Genomic DNA, 24,095 nt, shown 5'->3' on the forward strand with positions numbered 1-24,095 from the left:
GATTGTAATAACTACAAGGTTTAGTAAGCAGATAAGGAAATAATAGAAGGAATTAGGCTATTTTGAAAAACTTACACCGATCAAATGACTAAAAAAAGTAATAAACGGACTAAGTAACAAATACCGTATTCGCCCAAGCAACCAATAAAGAGAAATTTCCATTTGAAATGTCGCAGAATCGGCTACTTCTCCCCTAAATACACGCGGAATTGTATACTTTTTGCCTAGCCCTAAATGTCTCTGTTCACCCTTAGTTCCACTACAAAGCACACAATGACTGCTGCCGACTACATTAAAGAACGATACATGGCTAAAGACATTTACTGATAGGTAATAACATCACTGATTACAAAGAGTTTAATAACAGACAGATGCATATTACGTACTCTGACTGTAAGTGTAAAGTTCCAGTGCCATTTATGAAGATCTAACAGAGAAGTTACAGGTAACGGGTTACCAACTAAGAATATGTCCTAACTGATGAGTGCATATGATATCGAAGACACACACATGCGTGGTTACGAATAACCACGTTATATCTCCAAGAAGTATTATGAACTGAAAGCTATTTCGTCAACCAATCCATTCATACTTTACATTATATTAAGTTAAAAAATCATGGTTTCCGTATTTAAGCAAAAAAACAGTACCCACCATTCAGAGAACCGCCAAGAATATTCCTAGTTGTGCGCAATTGTGAACAGTTGTAAATAATAAGCAACTAAAACAACAGATGCACATACACCACTGGAGATATATTGCAACTGGTGAGCTTCTTTTCATGGTAAAATAGCATATCTCATAAGGGCGAAACAATCATTCTGAGGAATCATTTCTCATGAGATTTTAGTTTCATGACAAAATTCATGGTAATCGTGTTAATTATCTCACTTTCCAAACCGCTTCACAATAAACCTTTCCAAAGATAGCATGTGCTACGTTCGATTAGTTTCAGAGTGTAAATTACCTACACATTGGCTTATAAGTAGATTATGAGAACTTTTCTATTTCAAGCAAATTTTAAACTAGATTTTGCTCAGTTAATCTTATCTATCCTATATCTCAAATGGGACGATATGTCAGTGACGACGTCTGAAATTCCTTGACGCCATTATAGTTTATTTAGCTGTAGCTTGGATAATTGGATAACTTATATTTATACCATACAAAATAAATTTGTTCAGCATAACGTCAGAACTTGATGGTCGTGTGTGATCTAATGTTTTAAATTCTTCGAGGTAACAATCAAAAATAGATCAAAAGTTACTAACACCAAGTACAAATATGCACTAGATCATCACAGAGCTTAATAACTTAAAATCTGCCGATGGCTGAATGTGTAATAGAGGATGACGACCATAACTCTTATTGAATAAAAATAAAGAGTATTCAGTGGAAAAATTCTTTTAGTTGAAATCATCTGATTATGCTGAACATTCTCATCTGTAGTTGTTTGAAAAATGAAGAAGACTATAGAATGATGCAGAAGACTGCATCATAAAGTGATTCGGAGTTTCGAATGTCATCATGGGTTGCATCATAGTCATGGTAACAATTGAACACTGATGATAAAATATCGTCAAAGGATAACAATAACTTATTGAGCTTTGAGACTACAAAATAATGATGAAAAACAGAACGGGACCAAGACATACTGCATCAAGGAATTATGGTCAAGGAAGGACTATAGCATTTTTTAGTAATGTTCTTTTCACTGGCCCCATGCTCAACCCTCCTCTTTTACTTGGTCTTGGGACCGGTGGTAGTCCTAGAGGAGCTGCAGGAAGAGTTATAGGCGGCACAATATTCCCACACGAATACGTACACAAAGCTACATGGGTCTCACTGGACCACGATACAAAGGATCAGATCGATCATATTCGTATCACCAAACAATTCAGAAGGTCAATGGAAGACGTGAAAACCAGGAGAGAAACCGACATAGCTCCAGAGCATCACTAGCTGGTAATTAATAGAATGAAACTGAAGCTAAAGAAGCATTGGATACCTGGAGATACAGTATTACAAAGGTCCAGTACAGACTACCTTCGACATACTGACAAGCTCAACGAATTCAAGATAACTCTCAACAACAGGTCCCAAGCTCTACAGGATCTACTGAAAGAAGAATAAACTACTATAGAGGACAACTGGGAAGGGTGTAAAGAAGCACAAATTCCACATGTCAGGAGGCGTTGGGCCGCAACAAGAATCATCATACGGAATGGATCTCTAATGAAATCCTGGACAGAATTCAAATTAGGAAGAACAAGAAGACAGCAGATAACAACAGTCGAACAAGGGCAGAACTAGTCAAGGTACAAGCTAAATACACAGAAGCAAACAGGCAACTGAAGGAAAACATTAGAGCCGACAAACAGGAATACGTGATGGAAGACCTGGGAAGGACAGCAGAAAAAGCTACAAGACAAGTAAGTGTGAAGTAACTACATGACACAACGAAGAAACTTGCAGGAAAATATAACAAACCAGAGAATCCGATCAAGGACAAAGAAAGGAAGCTAATTGCTGAGATTCAGTAACAGAGAAACAGATGGGTGGCATACTTCGAAGGACACTTGAATAGGGCAGCTCCATTGGATCCACCCGATATGGAAGCAACATCTAAAGACCTCCGTATAGACGTCACTCCACCAAAGATCGAGGAAGTCAAGATGCCCATCAGACCAATCAAGAATTGGAAAGAAGCAAGATCTGACAATATACCAGCTGAAGCACTGAAATCAGACACTGAAGTAGCTGTAAACATGCCTCGCCTTCCATTCAAGAAGATTTGGGAGGAGGATTAAGTGCTGACGAACAGGAAACAATCGACACTCCATCAAAATACCAAAGAAAGGAGATCTGAGCAAATGTGAGAACTATAGAGGAATCACACTACTATAGGTATCAGTAAAAGTTTTCAGTAGAGCTTTGCTGAACAGGGTGGAGGATTCATTGGGTGCTCAACTTCGAGATCAACAGACTGGATTCCGTCGGGATGGGTCGTGCTTAGACAGAATTGCGACACTACGGATCATCGTCGAATTATCAGTTGAGTGGAACTGGTCATTATTCATCAACTTCGTTGACCATGAGAAGACGTTTGACAGTGTGAACAGAAGAACATTATGGAAACTTCTTCGACACTACGGAGTTCCTAAAAAGATTTTCAACACTATTCGGAATTTATACTACGGACTACAGTGCGAAGTCGTGCATGGAGGATAGCTGACGGACGAACTCTAAGCAAGGGCCGGAATCAGACAAGGTTGCCTACTCTCCTCCTTCCTCTTTCTTCTGGTGGTCCACTGGTTTACAAGGACTTAGACATCTGACGAGAAGCACAGAGTAAAATGGACAGCTTGCATACAACAAGACAACTATTCTCCACGGATGACTTAGCTCTTCTATCCATACACACGAACAAATGCAGGTCAAGATAACTATTGTAGCAGTGGCCTCTGTAACAGTAGGCCTCAACTTACATAAGGGAAAAACCAACATCCTCAAATGCAACACGTAGAGCAACAACCCAATCACACATGATGGAGAAGTTCTGGAAGATGTAGAATCTCTCACTTTCCTTGACAGAATCATCGATGAATGGGGAGGATCAGATGAAGACGTAAAAACAAGGATTGATAAAGCAAGGACAGCATTCCTATGGTTGAAAAACATATGGAACTCAAAAAAAGATCAACTAATATCAAAGTTAGGGTCTCAAACACAAACGTCAAGACAGTTCTACCATACAGGGTTGAGACGTGGAGAACTACTGCAACCATCATCAAGAAGGTACAAATATTTATAAACAACTGTCTGTGTAAGATAGTGAGTGTCTGTTGGTTGGATACCATCAGCATCAGCCTAATATGGGAGAGAACAATTCAGCTCCCATGTGAAGATGAAATTAAGAAAAGATGTGAGAGGTAGATAAGACACCCATTACTGAAATCATCTAGCTGCATCACATACCAAGCACCAACTTGGAATCCTGAAAAGAAAAGGAAAAGTGGAAGACCAAAAAGTACATTGAATAGGAAATAGAGAGCTGACACGAGAATGATCAATAGTAAGTGCAAACGACTGAAAAGGATTGTATTGGACAGAGTTGAATGGAGAATGCTGCTAAGCGGCTAGTGCTACTTCACGACGGGTAACAGGAGTAAGTAAGTAACTAAAAAAGGACGAGAGGCTTGACATATCGCTTTTGTACTCAGCGTTCAGGTTTGAATTGGTCGATAGCCACTGCCTCAGCAATGCATACGTTTTTGATTCGACCTCCCTTTGATCCAGTTCCTTTGATCGCGTAGATTACTTTGAAGAAGCACTCCATTTGAGCAACATGTTCAGAGTTGATTAAGTGTTTCTGTAGAACTATGGTTCACTTCGTTATTAGTACTGCTCTAATAATAGATCTAATCTTAAGATTGTAGATTTGTCGTGTTATAACTGCCTAATCTATGAGATCTTACATGGAAGTCACATCATTGTTTACACTGACTAATCGTATCGTAAAAATCACCAGCATATGATGGAGAGCACGTTTAGGTTGGAGATAGAACAATATATTTAACGTGAACAAAAATGGTGTTACAATGGCATGTCCATGCCTGCAAGGCGGTGCCATGCCATTCGATGAATTGAATTTCAAACGAATCTTCCCGCGTTCACTATTACTGACCTTCTCTCAGTGCAATATGTTGAAAGTTTATCTTCCCAGTTATCTCATGTTCAGCCTTGAGGATTGTGGTTATGACCGGTACCACTACACTTTTATATTGAAGTGGTTGTAGCGCCAGTGAAGTTTCACTGTGTCCTAGCCAAATCATCTGACAGGCAGGTCACTGGATGTCAAAAAGTTCTCTGATCCTCCTTAAGATCAAAGACAATCAACGAGCATCGGTTAATTGATCTCGATGGATTGGCCCATGCAACAGTGGTCACAATCCATGCCTTGTACCTACTCATACTAATATATCTCTGTAATAACGTTGTTTATGTACAGTCATCAAAGCAAACATAGTACATAGACACGGTGAAAGAGTAATCCACGTTAGGTATTAATCGCGATGTCTGACTTCGACGTTAGCTGATTGAATACACCACTCCCATCTAATTGGAACAGGCCCCCAGTCATTGGAAACAGGTTATCTATGTTAGTGATGTACATGGTGATTGTTTTGTATTCTCCTTTTAAAAGCCTCGGTGGGTAATTTTCTGAGATGTTTTCAAAAAGTGATCACCTTGTGAGGCTAATGTAATCCACCACACAAATGCAAGTAAATTTATGGATGAACAATGATGCAACCTAAAGAAGTTTATCCTTAGCACATCAGTGAATGGCAGGTCTATTTGAGAAGGTAATGCGAAGCTTTACTGAATAAGTCTTATTCGGGAATATGAAAATAAGTTTATTCAAGATTTTGACGGCCGTATCTTTTTAAATGCGACATCCATAAAGCGAGTTTTCTGTCGTACTGTTAGCATTTTTTCACGACGTATCGGTGTTAAGTTTCCGTTGACCAACCTACGTGGATGGTCATTCCTGATGAGTATCTTGAGAACACATTCGCTTAGTCTTCGATAATAATGGGAAGATTAAGTTCCGCTTTTTACTCAGTGGGAATCAGCAATGTAAATTCGTAAACTGGCCATCTCAGGTCGATCTATGTATAAAAACACGAAGGTTGGGTAATGACCAGGCACTGTTAACTGTGGTTAGTCTGAGAAAGGGAAATCATCTAAAGAATCACCAGGACAAGGGACTGAGCCAACGAAAACAAAGGCTGTCAGTGCAGTAAAAATAGAGGAACAGATAGTGAGAACGAAATCTGATAATGAAAAAGAGTAGACATAACTAATCGTGAACAAAAGATTAACATAATATACATGATCAGAAAGTTTAAAGAGAATGAGGATACACGTGGGACGGAACAAAGGGTTGTCATCACACGAAATGCACACATGAAAGATTTTCTCACACTCGCATATGAAATGTTAGGATTAGATGGATTTAGAAGTCATAGTTTGTAGTGGCTTTAAAATGAGGTTTATCAGTAAGGAGGTCATTTTCAAAGGCTTCTGGGCCTGATGAGATATTCATAGATCATTTTGTATTCTAGATAAATATTCAGAATATTCTGCACAACATATCTGAGGCCTCGTTTACGATACGATGTCCAGGCCACAAGCCCTTATTTAGGATACGAGGTGAATTCAATTGAACGAATCACACTGCTAGGGAGTAAGATGATAAGAGACTCCCACAACCCAAATTACTAGCAAAGATCATGACACATTGACATACTACAGCTATTTTACATTATAAGATGATTGTACGCTGTAATGTCAAGTATTGCTTTTTCATTAGTGTGTCTAAAAATGACACTGTGTTTGAAGTTTGATGACACCTTTACATGTAACACCTTTATGACTGGAGTATGCCAATCCAGCTAAGTCAGAAGTCATAAATGAAGAGATTCGGAGGTATGTTCGAAAGATTACCGATATATCGGTGAGCATTCAACCTAAGTTGTCTAGCCGTCGCAAGCGATGCGTAGCACGACATACCCACCCGTGATCTGATACGGATGGGTGACCGAGAGTCTTCAGCTAGATGCGTCCAATAAGACTAATGAGGTGGACGTCGAATGTCGACGACTTACAGGACTATTGCTTTCGGGGATTTGTTTACGGCTACATGTCTTTTTTCTTTAACCAAGGACTGATCACGTGAAAGGACACTTAGAGATTTCGAAAACCGAAACCAAATCATTCACACCTAGAGTTTCTTTTCTCTCATAGAGTATTGGACCTCTGGGCTCCTTTACATAAAACGGAGTTTCAGTGCCTTCTTATGGTAGATTTGTGAGAATCGAAAAAGTCACTTGACTTCTGATCTTTACTTCTGAAGGCTGATATAAGACCTTTAGATCATCAGTGTGGATTGCGAAACTACTGAGGTTGGACATGGGCAGTGTGACCTAACGTCCTACCTTACTTGTATTACCATGTCAAGATAGCCAGATAATATGGCTTCTTTAGTGACGGTAGAAAACAAATAGAATCTTACCAAAGCAGGTGGTCTGATCAATAAAAACAGATTAGAACAGTATAGAGTATGGTCACACTAACTTATGGGCCGGCCGATTCACGAGGTGCAATTAATCAATCCGTGTTTATCATTCCTGACCTTGGAGATATTTAGTAAACTATTCAGCGTCCAGTAGTTAATCACTAGGCAAAGAGATGGTTAATTTTAATTTGTACTTTGACTAGGACTCATGGACATTTCACTAACCTTAAAAATACATTTTAATCTCGGTCCTATCGAACGACTGTTTGTGAAGTAATGCTCAAAATGTGAGCCCGAACACCCTAAATCTAATCTTCTGCTTACAATTTTTACTTGAAATTTATTATGGTGAGCACTTAGATTACTAGTATACCCTTGTTTGTGTTACTATGTAGGGTATTACTGGGTAGTCCAAGCGGTCTTTTTAAATCGGATTCTTGAGGTCGTAAGATTTCCGCAGGTCATGGCGGGCATCCCGCAAGCAGTCAATGTTCACAGCACCAGTCAAATGACTGACAATTTAAGCAGAAATGAAATAATTCAATGGGTTAATCACTGTCTTAACAGCAGCTACGGTAAAGTAGAGGAGTTGTGCAGTGGAGCAGCTTATTGTCAGCTGGTGGATATGCTCTTCCCAGGTATTTACTGCAGAAATCTAAACTATTTCTGCAGGGACGTTGTTGTTTAAGAAAGTCAAATTTAACACAAAGTTGGAGCATGAGTACATTAATAACTTCAAAGTATTACAAGCTCTTTTTAAGAAACATGGCGTAGATAAAGTAGAGTATAACCTTTCTAGTTATTTTGTCTTAGGAGGTTCCAATCGAAAAGTTAGTAAAAGGAAAGTTCCAAGATAATTTTGAATTTCTACAATGGTTTAAACGATTTTTCGACGTAAACTATGATGGTCATCTTTATGATGCCTTAACAGCTAGGGGAGGTGAGAAAATTATTGGCAGCGGGAAAACTCCAAACAAGTCCCAACTCGATCAGCCACGCAATAGCATCTCATCAAATGCTAAACCCACAAGTCAAAAGCAAGGTAAGTTGGTAACCTGTGTCACCTTTATCACCCATGTTTATGTTTTAACCCATATTAACGTGAGTTTCTGCGATCCGGCCGAGCGAGTAAACAACATTATTTCTCAAAGATTCCTAAATTCCAGAGGCCTTGACAATTGTATGTTATACAAGTAATCTTGATGAAAAACACTACAGAGTTCGGAAAACAGTGGATTTAATTCATTCATGAATTCGAGAATTTTTACTTATAGGCCGCATAACGTTGTTGCATTTTAGATCTGTAAAAATCGGACAGAAGATATGATTTTTAAAAACTCACCTAGATGTATATCCTTAATTAGTCAGGTGACCTACCTGGTTTAGAAATGTAGCTCAATGTGTTATGTCGGTTGTCTCACATTGCCGCAACTCAGTTTTGTTTGTGTTGAGGTGTTTTGTTATTGGTCTAAGTTAACTCAATCTCAAAAGGCTATTTTAAAATCTTATCATGACAGACTGTAACATTTTTGACCAAGATAAGAGACTTTTAAGACCCCCCTTCTAATAGCACCTGAAATCTCTCAATATACGCCTGAAAGGTTGACTATTTACAGTTGTTAGACAACTAATTAGTTTCCAAGTAAAAGTTTGTGTGTATGCTGGTTTCAAACACTTTATGACTTGTGTTCCCAAAATATTGCTCAATCATGGTCGATTATTTAGCTGTAAAGCGATATGTAGTAATGGTGGATCAGTTAATGGGGTTGGTAACCTTTCCTGACTTTTTCTTACTTATACTCAGCCAATAGTCGCTAAATCTCATTGTCCTTGTGTCCATAGAATCAGATTTGACGAAAGCTAAACATAGTCATTCCAAGCCCTAACATGTTCTTAACGTATATACTGTATGGAAGGAAAGACCAAAAATGTCACAACAGATGTACATAAACTTTATACTTTTTCTCGAACCCTAAATATTTTGTTCTGTACTTTTAGTTTCTCACTCATCTCTTCATCTTCACTGTTAAAACCATTTTTCCCTCTTTGTCTCCTGTTGATTTCTTCATCATTAATGCTTGACAACTTATTTTGTTGAGCATTTTTACCATGTCTTGTGTTATTCATCCCACCCATATCGATCACTGACGTAGATATTAGTATAGGACTCAGTGGCCGATCGTTGCTGCTACCTTGACGTGGTGGTCGGGCTTGCCTATCGTGATGAAGCAATCGAGCTATGCTGGCTGGAACAATCGTTCCTCGAGGTCCTACCATGCCAGACAGGTCGGTTGAAGAGCGGTGAGACTAAAAGCAGCAAACCCAAGGTCCGAGGGCGAAGTCGTACTGCTGACTGTACAGAGGTGTAACAGCAGTAAGGTGTTTCCTTCAGACAACCAGCATGACAGCGATGCTGCCTTCCCACAAGGAGGGGTGGGGTTAGAAAAGGTCGACCCTAAAAATGCACACCTCGCCTTATCCCACGGATATCCGTCTCCGGCGGTAAGGTTTTTTTGAAGAACGGAGCTAACACAAAAACTACCCACAAAAAGGTCGTGTGTGACCGACCTCAAGCAGTTGTCCCTTGGGCACTGCGGTCACGCTCTCAGGTCATTAAGACCACTTCTAACCCAATTTCCTTTTCAGGTACCTCTAGAAGAACCCTTCCACGGTGTGGGCAACCGGGAAGTGATAACTGCCCTCATACCTCTAACAACACTCAAGACCACTGTATTCATAATCAATCTCCTTCTTCACTTCCTACTATTCCTTCTACCTTGACTTTCAACACTAAACTTCCTGTTCCGGTTTCCTCCTCAAGTGTCACCATGGCCAACGATTCTAGTGCGCGAAACGCTGTCCCAGGTCTACTAAAACCTCGCTCCAAACTACACATTGGAGCCTTCAACGTACGTACCCTATGCCAAATCGGTCAACAGGCCTCCTTAGCTAAAACTCTAGAATCTCGTACCATTGATGTATGCTGTGTCTCCGAAACACGCATACAGGATCCCAGTGTGGTCATTCACTTGATCTCACCTCGCCAAAATGGACAGCCGACGAAATACACCCTCCGTGTATCTGGCGACCCGTTGGCTAGTTCTCGCGGACTTGCAGGTGTAGGCATAGCACTAAGTACAAGGGCAGAACAGGCACTACTAGAATGGATCCCCGTTAACAGTCGCCTGTGTGCTGTCCGGCTAAATGGCTCCGTAAGAACTCGGAAGGATAGGGACACACGTCGTTGCCTTTTCGTCGTTTCTGCCTACGCTCCCACTGACTGCAGCCCGGATGAAGTGAAAGATGACTTTTACAGAAAACTCTCTGAGCTTCTTCAGAAAGCTAAGCGCTCAGACATAGTAGTCGTAGCGGGTGACTTTAATGCCCAGGTAGGCAGCTTAAATCAAACAGAAAGACATTTAGGTGGGTGTTTTAGTATTCCGGCTCAACGAACCGATAATGGTGATCGTCTGTTGCAACTATGCTCAGACAATCGTTTATTTTTAGCAAGCACTAATTTTAAACATAAGGAGAGACATCGTCTAACATGGCGACCACCTGCACCAAACCAACGATGGACTCAAATAGACCATATTGTCATCAGTCATCGTTGGAGAGGCTCAATAGAAGATTGTCGCTCGTATTGGAATACTTGTTTAGACTCTGATCACGCTTTAATACGAGCGCGCATTTGTCTGCGCCTCAATGGACGCAGGAAAAGTACACTAAGAAGACCCATTAGGATTGAACTGGAGGACGAGAAAGCCAAATGCGAATTCCAGAAACAACTGAGTTCACATCTAGGCAGTTCTGTAAACGAGACTGACCCAGATGCTGCTTGGAAAGACATACGAACAGCTGTGGAAACAGCAGTCACATCTATTAGTCATCTAAACCATAGGGCTCCAAAAAACCAGTGGATTTCCTCTAAGTCTATTTCACTGATGGATTCGCGTAAACTCATCCCATCAGGCTCTGAACACGACGAAGAGCGTAAAGAAATTAGATCTAGGTTAACTAAAAGTCTAAGGAACGATCGTGAGCAGTGGTGGGCAACGAAAGCAAAAGAGATGGAAAAGGCAGCGGCTGTAGGCAACACCAGGCAACTATTCAGACTAATAAAAGAAACCGGAATTAAGAAGTCAAGTGTAAGTGAGACAATCTCCGAAAAAGACGGAACCCTTATCTGCTCTCAACCTAAACGTTTAGAACGATGGGCGGAACACTTTAAGGAGCAGTTTAGCTGGCCTTCAGCTACTGCACAACTACCCACTATTCCCAGAAAACCTGAATGGAACATTGAGGTAGGTCCCCCGACCCTACTTGAAGTTCAAAAGGCTATAAGTAATCTGAAACGAGGAAAAGCAGCTGGTCCTGATGGATTGGCTCCAGAGGTCTTTAAATATGGTGGTCCAATTTTAGCGATTAGGTTGACTAATATTCTGGCTAAAATCTGGGAGACGGATGTAATCCCATCCGACTGGTCACAATCACTGATTGTCCCAATATATAAAAAGGGGTCCAAATCATCCTGCGATAACCATAGAGGGATTAGTCTGACTAACATAGCATCTAAAATACTAGCCTCAATAATTATCGGGCGCCTAACTGAGACTCGTGAACTGCAAACACGAGAAAATCAGGCTGGCTTCAGACCTGGTCGTGGCTGTATCGACCACATATTCACCATTCGTCAAGTTTTAGAGCACAGACACGCTTATCGGCGTCCGACAATGATAGTTTTTCTTGACTTGAAAGCAGCATTTGACTCTGTAGACCGAGAGGTTCTGTGGCAGTGTCTGTCATTGAAAGGTGTACCTGAGAAGTACATAAACCTTGTGAAGGCTCTTTACTCGAACACTATTAGTCGAGTCAGAGCTTATGGCGAACTGTCATATGATTTTACAACCTCAAGTGGTGTCCGTCAAGGCTGTCCACTATCCCCGTTTTTGTTTAACTTCATTATAGACCTGTTGCTGCAAATAACACTCTCTTCGACTGAATCTACAGGAATTGATCTCCTACCAGGGGGACCACTAAGCGACTTAGAATACGCAGATGACATAGTCCTGTTTGGTGAAGACGCTGGCAAAATGCAGAGTCTTCTGTTGGAACTCAGTAATAATGCCAGGATGTTTGGGATGCGTTTCTCCCCATCCAAATGTAAATTGTTACTCCAGGACTGGCCTGCGTCAACACCCGAACTAAGGATAGGGAGTGAAGTAGTCGAACGCGTCGACAACTTCACTTATCTTGGAAGTCTGATCAGCCCTAATGGGTTGGTGTCTGACGAAATCTCTGCACGGATTCAAAAAGCTCGTTTGGCTTTTGCCAACTTACGTCACCTATGGCGTAGACGAGATATCCGTCTATCAATTAAGGGACGAGTATACTGCGCATCAGTTCGTTCTGTTCTACTTTACGGCTGTGAAACATGGCCATTAAGAGTAGAAGATACTCGTAGGTTACTAGTATTTGACCACAGATGCCTTAGAAATATTGCTCGCATCTGCTGGGATAACCGGGTAAGTAATAGTGAGGTTAGACGCAGGGTATTAGGGAACGATGGTAAATCAGTTGATGAGGTGATGAATCTTCATCGACTGAGATGGTTGGGCCATGTGTTACGTATGCCTGAACACCGATTACCACGACGCGCTATGATGACTAGTATTGGGGACGGTTGGAAGAGAGTTAGGGGCGGCCAAACCAAAACATGGCATCAGTGCTTGAAGTCACTAACTTCTAGTCTGAGCCATGTTGGCAGATGCAGACTACCTGGTTGGGGTCCGCGTGACTATCGTAACCAATGGTTGGAGACTCTGTGTGACATGGCTCAGAATCGATCACAATGGCGTAGGTGTATACACTCTTTATCTTCCCTTAAACCTTGAGACTAAAATTGCTTCATATCTCTCTTCCTTCCTATACTATATCCTTATATACAACCTATAATTTATATACTACTACCAACACTAAATTAACTATTATTAATCCGGTGTTGTTCTTGTTGTGCTAACGAGGTATGGCAACTTGGACCGATGCATATATGTGCCTGGTCCTACGTTGTAGCTGACTGACTGACTGAGATATTAGTATGTTTGGTATCCTAAAACTTTCGAAGTCCTGATCTAGTGCTCTTAATCAGGGTTCCATCTTGTGGCATTTTGATGCAACAGACCCTGAAATGGTTGTCTTCTATTAAAATCGTTTTGATTTACTTATCGGAAACGAGTGACAAGCCAGAAAATTAACTGAATTTTTTATGTATGTCACGGATAGGATTTTCCGTCACTAAAATAAAGTTATTCATAACTGACTTCCGACTATGTCCTTGCTAATTTATGTAAAAATAATCGTTACACTAGTCTTAACTTGCAAGCTTTACATATTAGTTTCTGTCACATAAAGCAAATTATAAAGGATACAGAGATATCTAGCAGATCAAATTTCGTTCAGACCATTTTTAGATCGGTCATATATCGTCTGTTGAGATACCCGAACATCATACATTTTGCAACGTATCAGCTTTTAACTTTATTACCACTAATACAGTCCAAGCTATTGCAGAGTTATACGGACAACAGTGGTTCTGAAATCCTAATAACTTCGACCGCTTTATCAGAATACTTTACACGAAGTATAGTTACATCATAGTTATTTAAAATTAGTGGAATTTGTTAGGGTTTTCAGTTTTTACTATTCTTAACACTATTGTTGATGCAATTTTAGTGATAGATCCGGGTAAAGCGTCATCATTATCATCATGATGCTCATTATATGTACACTGGTCCAAGTTACCACAACACATCAAAGCGAGCATCAGTAGCGGTAGGAAGAAAAAGCGAGCATCAGTAGCGGTAGGAAGAAATTAAGTATGGGAAAAGAAAGCAGTAGTGTGTAAGAAGTGTACTGTTATCTGGAAAAATACTTTATAAATAATTAAGGATTTTTTTTGTCATACTATACCTCAAAACCTATATAAATTCTACTTAGTTGGTTTGCGAGAAGTATAATACTTACACTTCACAGTTCAAAATACATTTGTGGGAATTTCAATGTACATTCATTCTTAGATGTGAACCACCTACTTTAAACAATCGAAAATTGTGTATATATGCAAGTGTGTAATTTTCCAAATGTGGACACTAGTTGAGATCAGTGGTTTTATAACAAGAATGAAGGTAAAATTAATTGTTTTGATCAATTTTTAGCACCGTTACGATGTTCCTGTAACTGTAAAAAGTCGTGTTTAGTGTACTTATACTTTTTGGACCCTACTTAGCTACCCAACTTTGAATGATAAATGTTTAAACCTGGAAAAATACTTATAGATTGGTTGCTAAAGCCACTAGATAAGATGTGAAACACGAACATGCTTCGTTGGTTGAGGTGTCCGGAATGTTTTACGCGTATTTATTCACCGACGTGCAATGGTGACTATCATAAACGTAGGCTCAGTCAGTCATTAGCAGCATAAAACCTGGCTCAGGTGTGCATTAGCCCAAGTCACCACACTATGTTAGCAAAGCAAGATGAAAACCAAGGTAGTAGAAGTAATAGTACTAGTGATAATAATGTAATGACTGAGGACTTGGATTGACGATGCAGACTACTTGGTTGGGGTCCACGTGACTATCGTAACCAATGGTTGGAGACTCTAGGTGACATGGCTCAGAATCGATCACAATGGCTCAAATGGTTCAAATAGAACACTATTCCGAATCTGTTCGCTGTTTATTTTTTCCCAATTGTTGTGCAATTATTGTGTTTCCCCACTTCTATATTTGTCTACGTTGAGTATGACTGACTGCTTTTGCCTGTCCTGATGTATCTCCATTCTAATTGACTTAATCTTTTCTTGTTGTTGCGAAGTGTTAGCAACTTAGGTACATGTACATTTGAGCAAGGTTAAACACTAATACATTTGTAATTTTGGACACCGTCTACTTATTTCCGCACTGTAGATGTCTCAGAGTTTCATTTGTATTCGTTCCACTTTTTATGAATTAAGTCTTCAAATTGCACAGTGAGAAGCACTCACCGTTTGTCGTATTTTGAGTAATTATGATATATAATCTTTATGATAACCTTTTAAACAAATATATGTCGATCTTCTTACATATTTTCCTTTTAAAACATCTAGTAGTTACAACTTTGCGCACCAGTCAGTCTGGCGTTTCAGGAACTCCTACTAATAATAATCATTATTCTGCTGGAGATAATGCAGAAGTGGCCATCCTGAAGCAACAATTCGATCAGCTTACATTAGAGGTCAGTTTTTGTATTTTTGTTTGATTTAGTTCACTAAACTTATCATCATAAAGATAACGTTTTCCCCATCTATCAAACACCAATGTAACATTTCCTTTTAATTTTAATGCATCTAATCAAACAGTCATTTCAACAAGATTTTTCATCATTATTTTATTTTTATCCGAAACTTTTGTTTAATATGCGTTTTTTGGGAGCTGGTGTACGTTCTATTTCGTAACTTGAAATAGCGGTAAAAATTTGTAGCCCAAAAAGAGGATTTTGATAACGTTGTATCCTCTTGGTTTATTGATGTAATGTTATCATAAAATGACTTTATCGTAAATGATTTTACAACTCAAATGTTTATACATAGTCCAGAACTTGTCTGTAATCACACCTTGTTTAGTAATAGAAGCTAAAAGAATTAAGCTAATAGACTCCGTACTTAAGTCGTATTAGTAAATAACCTGGCAACAGGCTTATCCCTGGTATAAATATAAGTGACGGGTGGGAATTACTTTCTGTACCAGCCATTCAATCATAATCAACGCAAGACGTGACGCAAACATTCATCGATTCTCATCAGCCATCTCTACCTGGTACCCTATGTTTCACATATGCGTTGCTCATTCTGTTTTTCCATCATACACCAACAGTGTTTCAAAAATATCTATGATCAAATACTACAGGATTACATTTGTTCCATAGTTTCAGAGAGCATTTTCCACAGTTATATAGTTAAATAGAGTAGTGATCGGCAGACAGATATCTTGCCTACGTCACTAGTAGCTCGACGCCAAAGAAGTGTATAGATGATACCACCCAAACATTTACCAAAATGGGAATATAAGACAATGTGGAAAGACTCAAGATATTCGATTGTTGATCACTTCTGGAGGATTGGATTTTTCGGATCCACTAATATGAAATGCTTCTGTCAAACACTAAAATTCAAATTATGAGTATAAATCATTTGAACAAGTTAACTTACATCCCCTCTGCATCACTGTTTATGTGTAAATAATAATAATAATAATAATAATAATAATAATAATAATAATTATTATTATTATTATTATAGCCTTCATCTACTGAATTCTAAACAGTGGTTTTTATTCAAAGTATTACCTTGAGTAATAGTTTTGGGAGAGCTTTAAGGTAGTTAAATCAAGTTATGAAACAATTACTGTTCGCTCGTATAGATTGTTTTGGAGTTGTATGATCGCTTATTTTGTTTCTTGTTAATTTCCTTTTTATATACTGTTATGTAGTATAGCACATTTTCGGGTTTCTCATTTTCTACCAATCCCTTTTCTACTTTGTGTGTCATTGGTGTTTCTTAGACTGGTAATTTTACTTGGATTTCATATGTTACTCTTAAGCGTGTGAAGATTTTATTGAGATTTTAGTCTAAAGCAGACATATGTCTTAAGATCTTCAATAAATTTCAATATAGTATAAGCATAAATCATGCCTTTGTATTTTACTCATAATCGGGATTCATATGTTGTTGTCTCGACTCGATCTTATGTGCTTAGTTTTAATAGAATCAAATAGCCCAGTGACTTAGCTTCGGTTACTTAGACCAAACAACTGTATTCTCACCATCAAAAGCATTGATTTACGCCGACCGATAAAATTAAAAACTTCTTTTCTTGAATCACAAAGTGGTTCAGTGTTATATCAACCGTTACCCTTGTTAGGTTGATTGGTAACGTTTTGCCAATCACTTACAAAACCGTGGTTTGTGATGTACACTTATTGAATTATTGGATTTTTTAGATTATGGTATCCATTCAGTGTCATCTACATTAAGTTAGTCAGGTTTGGTAAGAACATTTATGACATGATTTTCATTTGTCCTATTACATCTTTAGTATTCATCTCTATATTTTTCTCACTAGTGATATTCTACACTAATGCCATGATTTAGAATTGATTATTGCGAAATTTTCATTTGAATGCTGTTCAACAAGGCACAGTTTTAGGATCGGTTTTCAGAAGGGTAATGTAGTTTCTTCCGAATTCAATATCAATCTTTTTGTTACTATAACCTCTCAGTTGTAAAATACGAAAATTATATCTATTTGTACTCTTTTCGTTAACCAGTTACGAAGATTAACGTCCCGTTCAGGATGTTGAATATAATCGAAAAATAAATGACATTAATTAATACTTAAGATTCGAATCAAGTCTTTGCTAGACAATACATTACATCTTATTTTCAAATGAATAATATGTACTAAAACACTTGCAGTTCATTTATTCATTTAAACACATAAACATTGGTACAAAGAGGCAACAAATATATATGCTCCACATTTCATCATTCTATTTGTGTAGGGGTCGGGATACTTCCCGGACTTCCGAACCGAAGCAGGTGTTTTTTTTGGGGGCCACTCCCCGAGCCTTTGACCTGAAGGTCTAATCCACAAGGCAGTGGAGCGACGTTAGGGGATGCAGTTCCATAGTAGTCGGTGATCAACAACAGGTTCATACGCCATTTATTCCCTCAGGATGTTGGAGCCCATGAGCACCATTGGTTTGGAATCAGGGTTTTCTATTTCCCCTATGCGGACCCTTCTTATCCACTGACATCGCTTTTCGTCCTCTCAAATTCGTAATTAACACTCCAGTCACGAGAAGGCAGTGAGTAGAACTTCCCTGATAGTGTCATTTTGAGAGGAAGAGCTGACTCTTCTCACCGTTGACCGTACCAGGGTATTTGGGGGCAAGATATTTAAAAATCTGTTACATTTTTTCAAATTTGTTGTTGGTTACATTATGTCTGTCGTCTCAACACAAGAAGAAAGGGCTTCATTAGGAAGTGAATCTGAATTTGATAATAATTTAATTTACTACTTTAAGAAAATATTTGATGGCCAAATACTTTTGCTAACCAAGCAGTTTATTCTACATTATTTCAGCGTTTTGTGATTTATGGTGTATATATTAATACGTTTAGGCTGATGAAGATTTTAAGGTCAAGCTGGCCATAAAAATAATAATTTGTTTCATAATCACCACACCAGTTCGAACGTCATTAGTCATACTGACCAATAGTTTATAAAAAGATGCTGAAATTTGAGTATAAATTTAATAATCTAAGCTATACTCTGCTACAGTATTCTTATCATCATTGTTTTAATTTCTTTTTTATTTTGTTTCTGTTAATTATTACATGACGCTTTTTATCGACAATCAATTTATGAACATTCTCGTTTTCGGCGTTTTCAGTTAATAAGCAAAACTAGTTATTTGTAAGTGCAGATAATAGTTATGCACACAAAATTACTATTATTGTACAATCAAATTTATTTCAATGAATAAGACTTCTATCGTCTCTTGTTTTTACAGGCTGAACAAAACAAGACTACTATTGAAGGTCTACTTCGTGAAAGGGATTTCTACTTCAACAAGCTACGCAGCATTGAAATAATTTGTCAAGAAAACAGGAAAGTAGACTTGACTAAGAGTATCTTTGAAATCCTTTACGCAACCGAAGTAAGTTGATTATCCAGTCATTTGATTTTAAATAAATATTTCCTTTATCTAATGAACTATAATATCAGCGATAATTATTTTCCAGTTTTACTTCCTTAAAATTGGCTTTAGTTACCACAAGACAGTTTCGTCTCATAATCTTATTATTACATCCTGTAGTGCATCTTGACTTAACGAAATATCACAAACCCCACTATATTTTTTGGCATTTTCTTATTACATCACTCGAGAAAATTGAAAAAAATTTGACGTTATCGTTATATACTGATTTTGGCTCAGGCAACACACAAAATTACCATTATTTCTTTATTTCATTTAGTTATCATTATCTGGATACTGTGTACCATCCCTCCGGACATAGTTTGTTTCAATAACTATAGGTTGATGTACTGTATGCGCTTTGTGTAAAATGACGCTCTTATACTAACTTTGTTCCTATATTTAAGCGTATATAACATAGTGAACTTTTTAAAAAGCGTAATAAAAGCGTTTTTCATTCGTATATTTTGTGCTTGTTAACAGGATGGTTTCACTGCTCCCGAAGGTGAAGAACCGGAAGAATTTTAGCTGGATCCTGCTTTTAACAACCCGGTACTCCTAATGCCGATTTTAGGCAAATGTTCTTTATTAATCTTATCGATGATAGTAGTTGTAGTACTACTGTCTCAGTTCATTAGCACAATCTGCCTCCCATTATTTGAGTGCTGAAAATGTTGATTTTATTTTTTGCTTTGTATGTATTTGTTAGCGTCTTTATTCTGCTTGTAAACATTTTCCAGCCCCTTGGATTTCCATAAAACTATTATTATTGTTACTATCATTATTAATGAACTACATTTTTGGACTTTCACTCTTACCTTAAATACAGTTTTTGCTTTTAGTTTACTCGATAAAACAACATCTGTCATCAAATCACTTATTGTCTGTTTTAATTTATTACAAAGTTCTCTGCAAAGTTTTGGTTATCTGTGAAATTGAAGTACTCCGTTATATAAATATGCATATTGTAAAGATTTTTGAACAAATCTTGCGTTTATATGTTCATATAGGCTCACGTGCCCATGTACCGGATTTTTTTCATAAAGAGGTTTTTGAACTTCTTTAGTTTACTACATTTCTATCCTTACAATAAATATGATAACTGATCAGCATACTTTGTTTGTTATGTAAAATGCTAACTTCACATACAGTACATAATTCCAGGCATTATGTTTGTTTTCTCTTTTTTGTGCACAGTGAGTTAAATGACAGGTAATTAGGTTTAGGTTGGATCACTTTCGAAGGTCTCATTATTCCATTGTTTGAATACAGACGTTAATAATTGACAACATATCTAATCACGTCAACCTTTTTACTGTGAGATCATTTCGATCAACCTGTCGTTCGTTGGGCTTAGCACACCCGTTCTCATGTTTTGTTTCGTATGATGATTAATGGTTCTAGCTTTCTAACATTCCTGAAATCTCACGATATTAGACGGTTCATTCTGTGAACCTTCTGTCACACATATAGTTGTACAGAACAAATCGACGGATTTTAAACATGTTCTTCGAGTTTATTATTATTATTATTAGTTGCTCCATCCAATATTATACTTTTTGTACAATATCGAATTCGCGGTTGATGTGACGAATTTACATTGTTGATTATGGTGAAGGATACCTAGTATAACACATATATCAAGATGTTTTGGCAGTGCGCTCAAAATCATGGTAGGTTACCAACAGTTCATTATGTAGCTGATTAGCAGGTTGTATTGTAGTTGAACTTACATCGGCTTTTCAAGGATCTATTATATCCTTGAATAGCTTGTCAGATTACTTTACACCGAATACTTAGTCTCTAGGTTTGGAGATCACTTGAATACAGGTAGTTATTTAACTCTAGGGTATACGTGAGTTTTTTTAGTTCTGTATTAGTTATTGGTCGTATAAACACGATAGTGTCAGAATCGACAAAAAATCAGTTGTGAATAGAATGAGCGCATATTCTTTGCATACTTTATGCGCTGCTAACTAAACGATGTTCGTTGCATTTAGGGAGTGTTATTGGGCTGTACAGATATATTGTTTCAGGAAATGTGAGCTGTTTTCCTATGACCATTTTAATTCACATGTCACGTTTTCCATGTTATTACTAGGCTCTCGTATTCGAGCGGAAGCATCAGTAACCTAATCAGTTTTAAGATGAAATATACCATCAAATGATCTAATTAGCAATCTCAATAAAATAATATCGTCGAACACTTGCAATGTTGCTTCTAATACTCAGAACTAGTTCAGATTGTGACAGGGACATTCAGTGATAAACCTTGTACAGTTCCATTCAAATAGATAAATCCATCAAGCAGACCGTTTGATTCATGTCGGAAAGTGGACAGAAAAAGAATAGGCTCCAATTAACTTTAAATCAATCCAATGAGATAAATGGTAGGTGGTATTTTCTCTTATTTTTATACTTTCCTCCCAAAGGTACATTGCATATGTGAGATACACTATCGTTTGTTTGTCAATCTGTCCTCAAAAATGCTGAGATCAACTCAATAAAATTAACTAGGTTATCAATCTATTAGGTACAAAGTCTGAGGTAAATTGCTTTAGATTCAAGGGACGCTTTGTGAATAGAGTAGTGATACTAGTGATCCGTCCAAGCTGAAGTAGACAGTAAAATTTAAACTGCTGTTGCATTTAGTTATAGCATAATCACACGTGTAGGATGATTTCTCTAGTACAGAGATGTTTTGTGTCACCGTAAGTTCTTTAGCAACCAGCACTTCTGGTAAATATAAGGTAACTAATTATACTTCTTTCAGGTTGAACAGATTGGACGACCCTTTTAATACCTTTGTAGTGAACAGAACACCGGTTGGGGACAATCGAATATATTTAAACAAAAATTGCGGACTATCTCACTAAATCCTGATAACCATACAGTAAACAGTTAATTTGCAAATTAACAACCAATTGTCTCAATCTTCACTGTTTTTTCTGTAAATATCAGTTCATCTTCTCTAATTCCATTGTTCATGCGTTTTCCTACCGATTGCGCTTCATTTCAGTTCTTCCCTCATCGGTCTTCTGCCAAAATACATTCTTTGTCTGACCATCACCATATACTACTTATATGGATATAAGTAAGACCACACCTTGAACAGCCACACATTTTTCACTTCTATACGGGTTAACTTTGAAGATGGTGTTCTAGTTAAATTCCATAATAATTTGTTTACTAGGTTTAGTCAATAAAACTATCACTGTATACTGAATGTATCAAATGAACAAAGTGGAGAAACATTTAAGGGTAATTTTTATCATTTGAATACGTATTGACAACCCAAAAGCACAGAATAAGTATTTGGTTATTGTTTAGGATTCCTCTTAAGGGCGCTCATATATAATCATAGTCAATACTTTCCTGTCAGACATCCAGGATGATACTACTGAGATGGGATCTGAAGGTCCAAGATTTTAATTCCATCGGTCAGTTACTGTCTCATCCCTAGTTTGGTTGACTCCATAAGTCGTTTATTTTTTTTTTAAATTCCTCAGAAATAAGTGCACAGTCATTTTTCAAGCTGTACAATGAACTTTTAAATTCCATAGCTAGTAATCAACATTTTGATTACTGAATCTGGTCGAAATACTTATTGATATGAAATAGAATGTGGCTAGCAGTGGAATCCGTGATGCGCGTTTCGTCACATGGATGTACCTGCGTCCCAGAGTTGATGGTCACTCTAAGACTCTAAATCCAAACCACTTAAAAATTGAATTCACTATCAGATCCATTTCACAGTTAAATGACTATGTAGACTCAATAGTTAAGTGAATAACGCGATGGATTTTGAGGCATATGGTACTGGATTATAGTCCTAGAATGAACATCAGTTTTAGGATGCAGGTACATCTAACTGACGAGTCCCAAGTAGGAAGAAACGCACATCTTCCATTCCACTGCTAACCACATCCCATCTACTCTATAATAACTTGTACTCTAATGACTATTTAGAGACAATCCATACACGATGCACATATGTCAACAAAGATATGTTGACAACTTATTTTAACCTAAGTTTAATTTAATAATCACTGTCAACTTAATATTATTTATTCTTCATAATTACACAATACAAATGAATTGAAGATTTTATTTTCAATGATATTTAGTTGAGAAATGTATTTTCAATCAGAAAATGTAATAATAATAATAGTAAGCAGAATATGATTTCCATGGATATGTTAAAGCAAAAAACAACAACAACAGAATGTTATTAAGTCAAATTAAACATGAACACAAATCCTTATATACTACTACTTTTGTCAATAATCAATAATAATAATAATAATAATGTATATTGTTATAATTAATAATCCTTTTTAATAATTATAGCCAATCAAGAATATATATTTAATGAATAAGAATAGACACAAAAAAGTGATAAAGAAGAATAAGATAGAATATGAGGTAGCAATTAATGGGATATAAATGCAATGGTTAATATTGATTATCATTTAAAACTTACACCATATATTCAATAATCAATATTCATTTGATGTATCATTAAATACACTGAATGATTATGATTGATAGTTTTGAAAAATTTAAACGATTAGTAGTAATAAATAATATTGATTATGTTGTAAATTAAAATTTATCATTATTGATTTTCTGGTTGGTGGCCTATACTCCATTAAGGGTAACAGGCGTAATTAATTATTTAATCAATTATTATAATTATATTATGAATGATGACGATAGATTCTATAGATAGTAGAACAAATAGACAATTCAATGGCGACTGTGTATAAAACAAGGAATATAATTATTAATTTGTTTTCAAAATGAGAAAATCTCAATAAATGACAAGTTATAATAGTTTAATGTGTATATTTATTAGAGAGAAAAAAAAGTGATTATTTTAAAGGTTATAGCAAGTAGATTTTTGTTTTGCCTATTAGTTATTCCTGATTCAGAAATAGATCGTTTGTTTTTCTTTCGCTTCCCTTTTATTAATCAATGAATAATATTGCTAACAGATACAGGATATATGGTTGAAATAAATTTTTTTGTGTTAAAAAAAGCTCACCGTCTGATCGTTCAATTTATTTGATGTTTTTGTTTTTTTTGGAGGGTGGGGGGGATATATATTCAAAACAGTAATACTGTACACCGATATTGTTAACTAAATTATATTGCTTAAGATTGTTTCCATGATATAGTATTTCATTTCTTGAAATTTTGTTTTGACCTGAAT

At 37.1% G+C, this 24,095-nt stretch overlaps 1 protein-coding gene across 1 annotated transcript; it reads left to right on the plus strand.

Annotated features, from left to right (window-relative positions):
- The first annotated feature begins 7,498 nt into the window (after window positions 1-7,498).
- Smp_054540 (putative microtubule-associated protein, rp/eb family) lies at window positions 7,499-20,047 on the plus strand. The gene is made up of 6 exons (XM_018789706.1): window positions 7,499-7,719; window positions 7,754-7,860; window positions 7,895-8,123; window positions 15,228-15,355; window positions 18,695-18,841; window positions 19,364-20,047. Exons 1-6 carry the CDS (start codon window positions 7,545-7,547, stop codon window positions 19,406-19,408), a joined length of 831 nt encoding a protein of 276 aa, XP_018655122.1. The 5' UTR covers window positions 7,499-7,544; the 3' UTR covers window positions 19,409-20,047.
- The last annotated feature ends 4,048 nt before the right edge of the window (window positions 20,048-24,095 follow it).

Source organism: Schistosoma mansoni, chromosome W (genome assembly GCF_000237925.1).
Source record: "Schistosoma mansoni strain Puerto Rico chromosome W, complete genome".
Lineage (NCBI taxonomy): Eukaryota > Metazoa > Platyhelminthes > Trematoda > Strigeidida > Schistosomatidae > Schistosoma > Schistosoma mansoni.

Excerpts from the sequence above, each read along its gene's own strand:
- Smp_054540 (XM_018789706.1), top strand. The coding sequence starts at position 7,545 with ATGGCGGGCATCCCGCAAGCAGTCAATGTTCACAGCACCAGTCAAATG. Across the intron at positions 7,861-7,894 it reads AGAAACATGGCGTAGATAAA|GAGGTTCCAATCGAAAAGTT; the intron begins GTAGAGTATAAC and ends ATTTTGTCTTAG. Across the intron at positions 18,842-19,363 it reads AAATCCTTTACGCAACCGAA|GATGGTTTCACTGCTCCCGA; the intron begins GTAAGTTGATTA and ends GCTTGTTAACAG.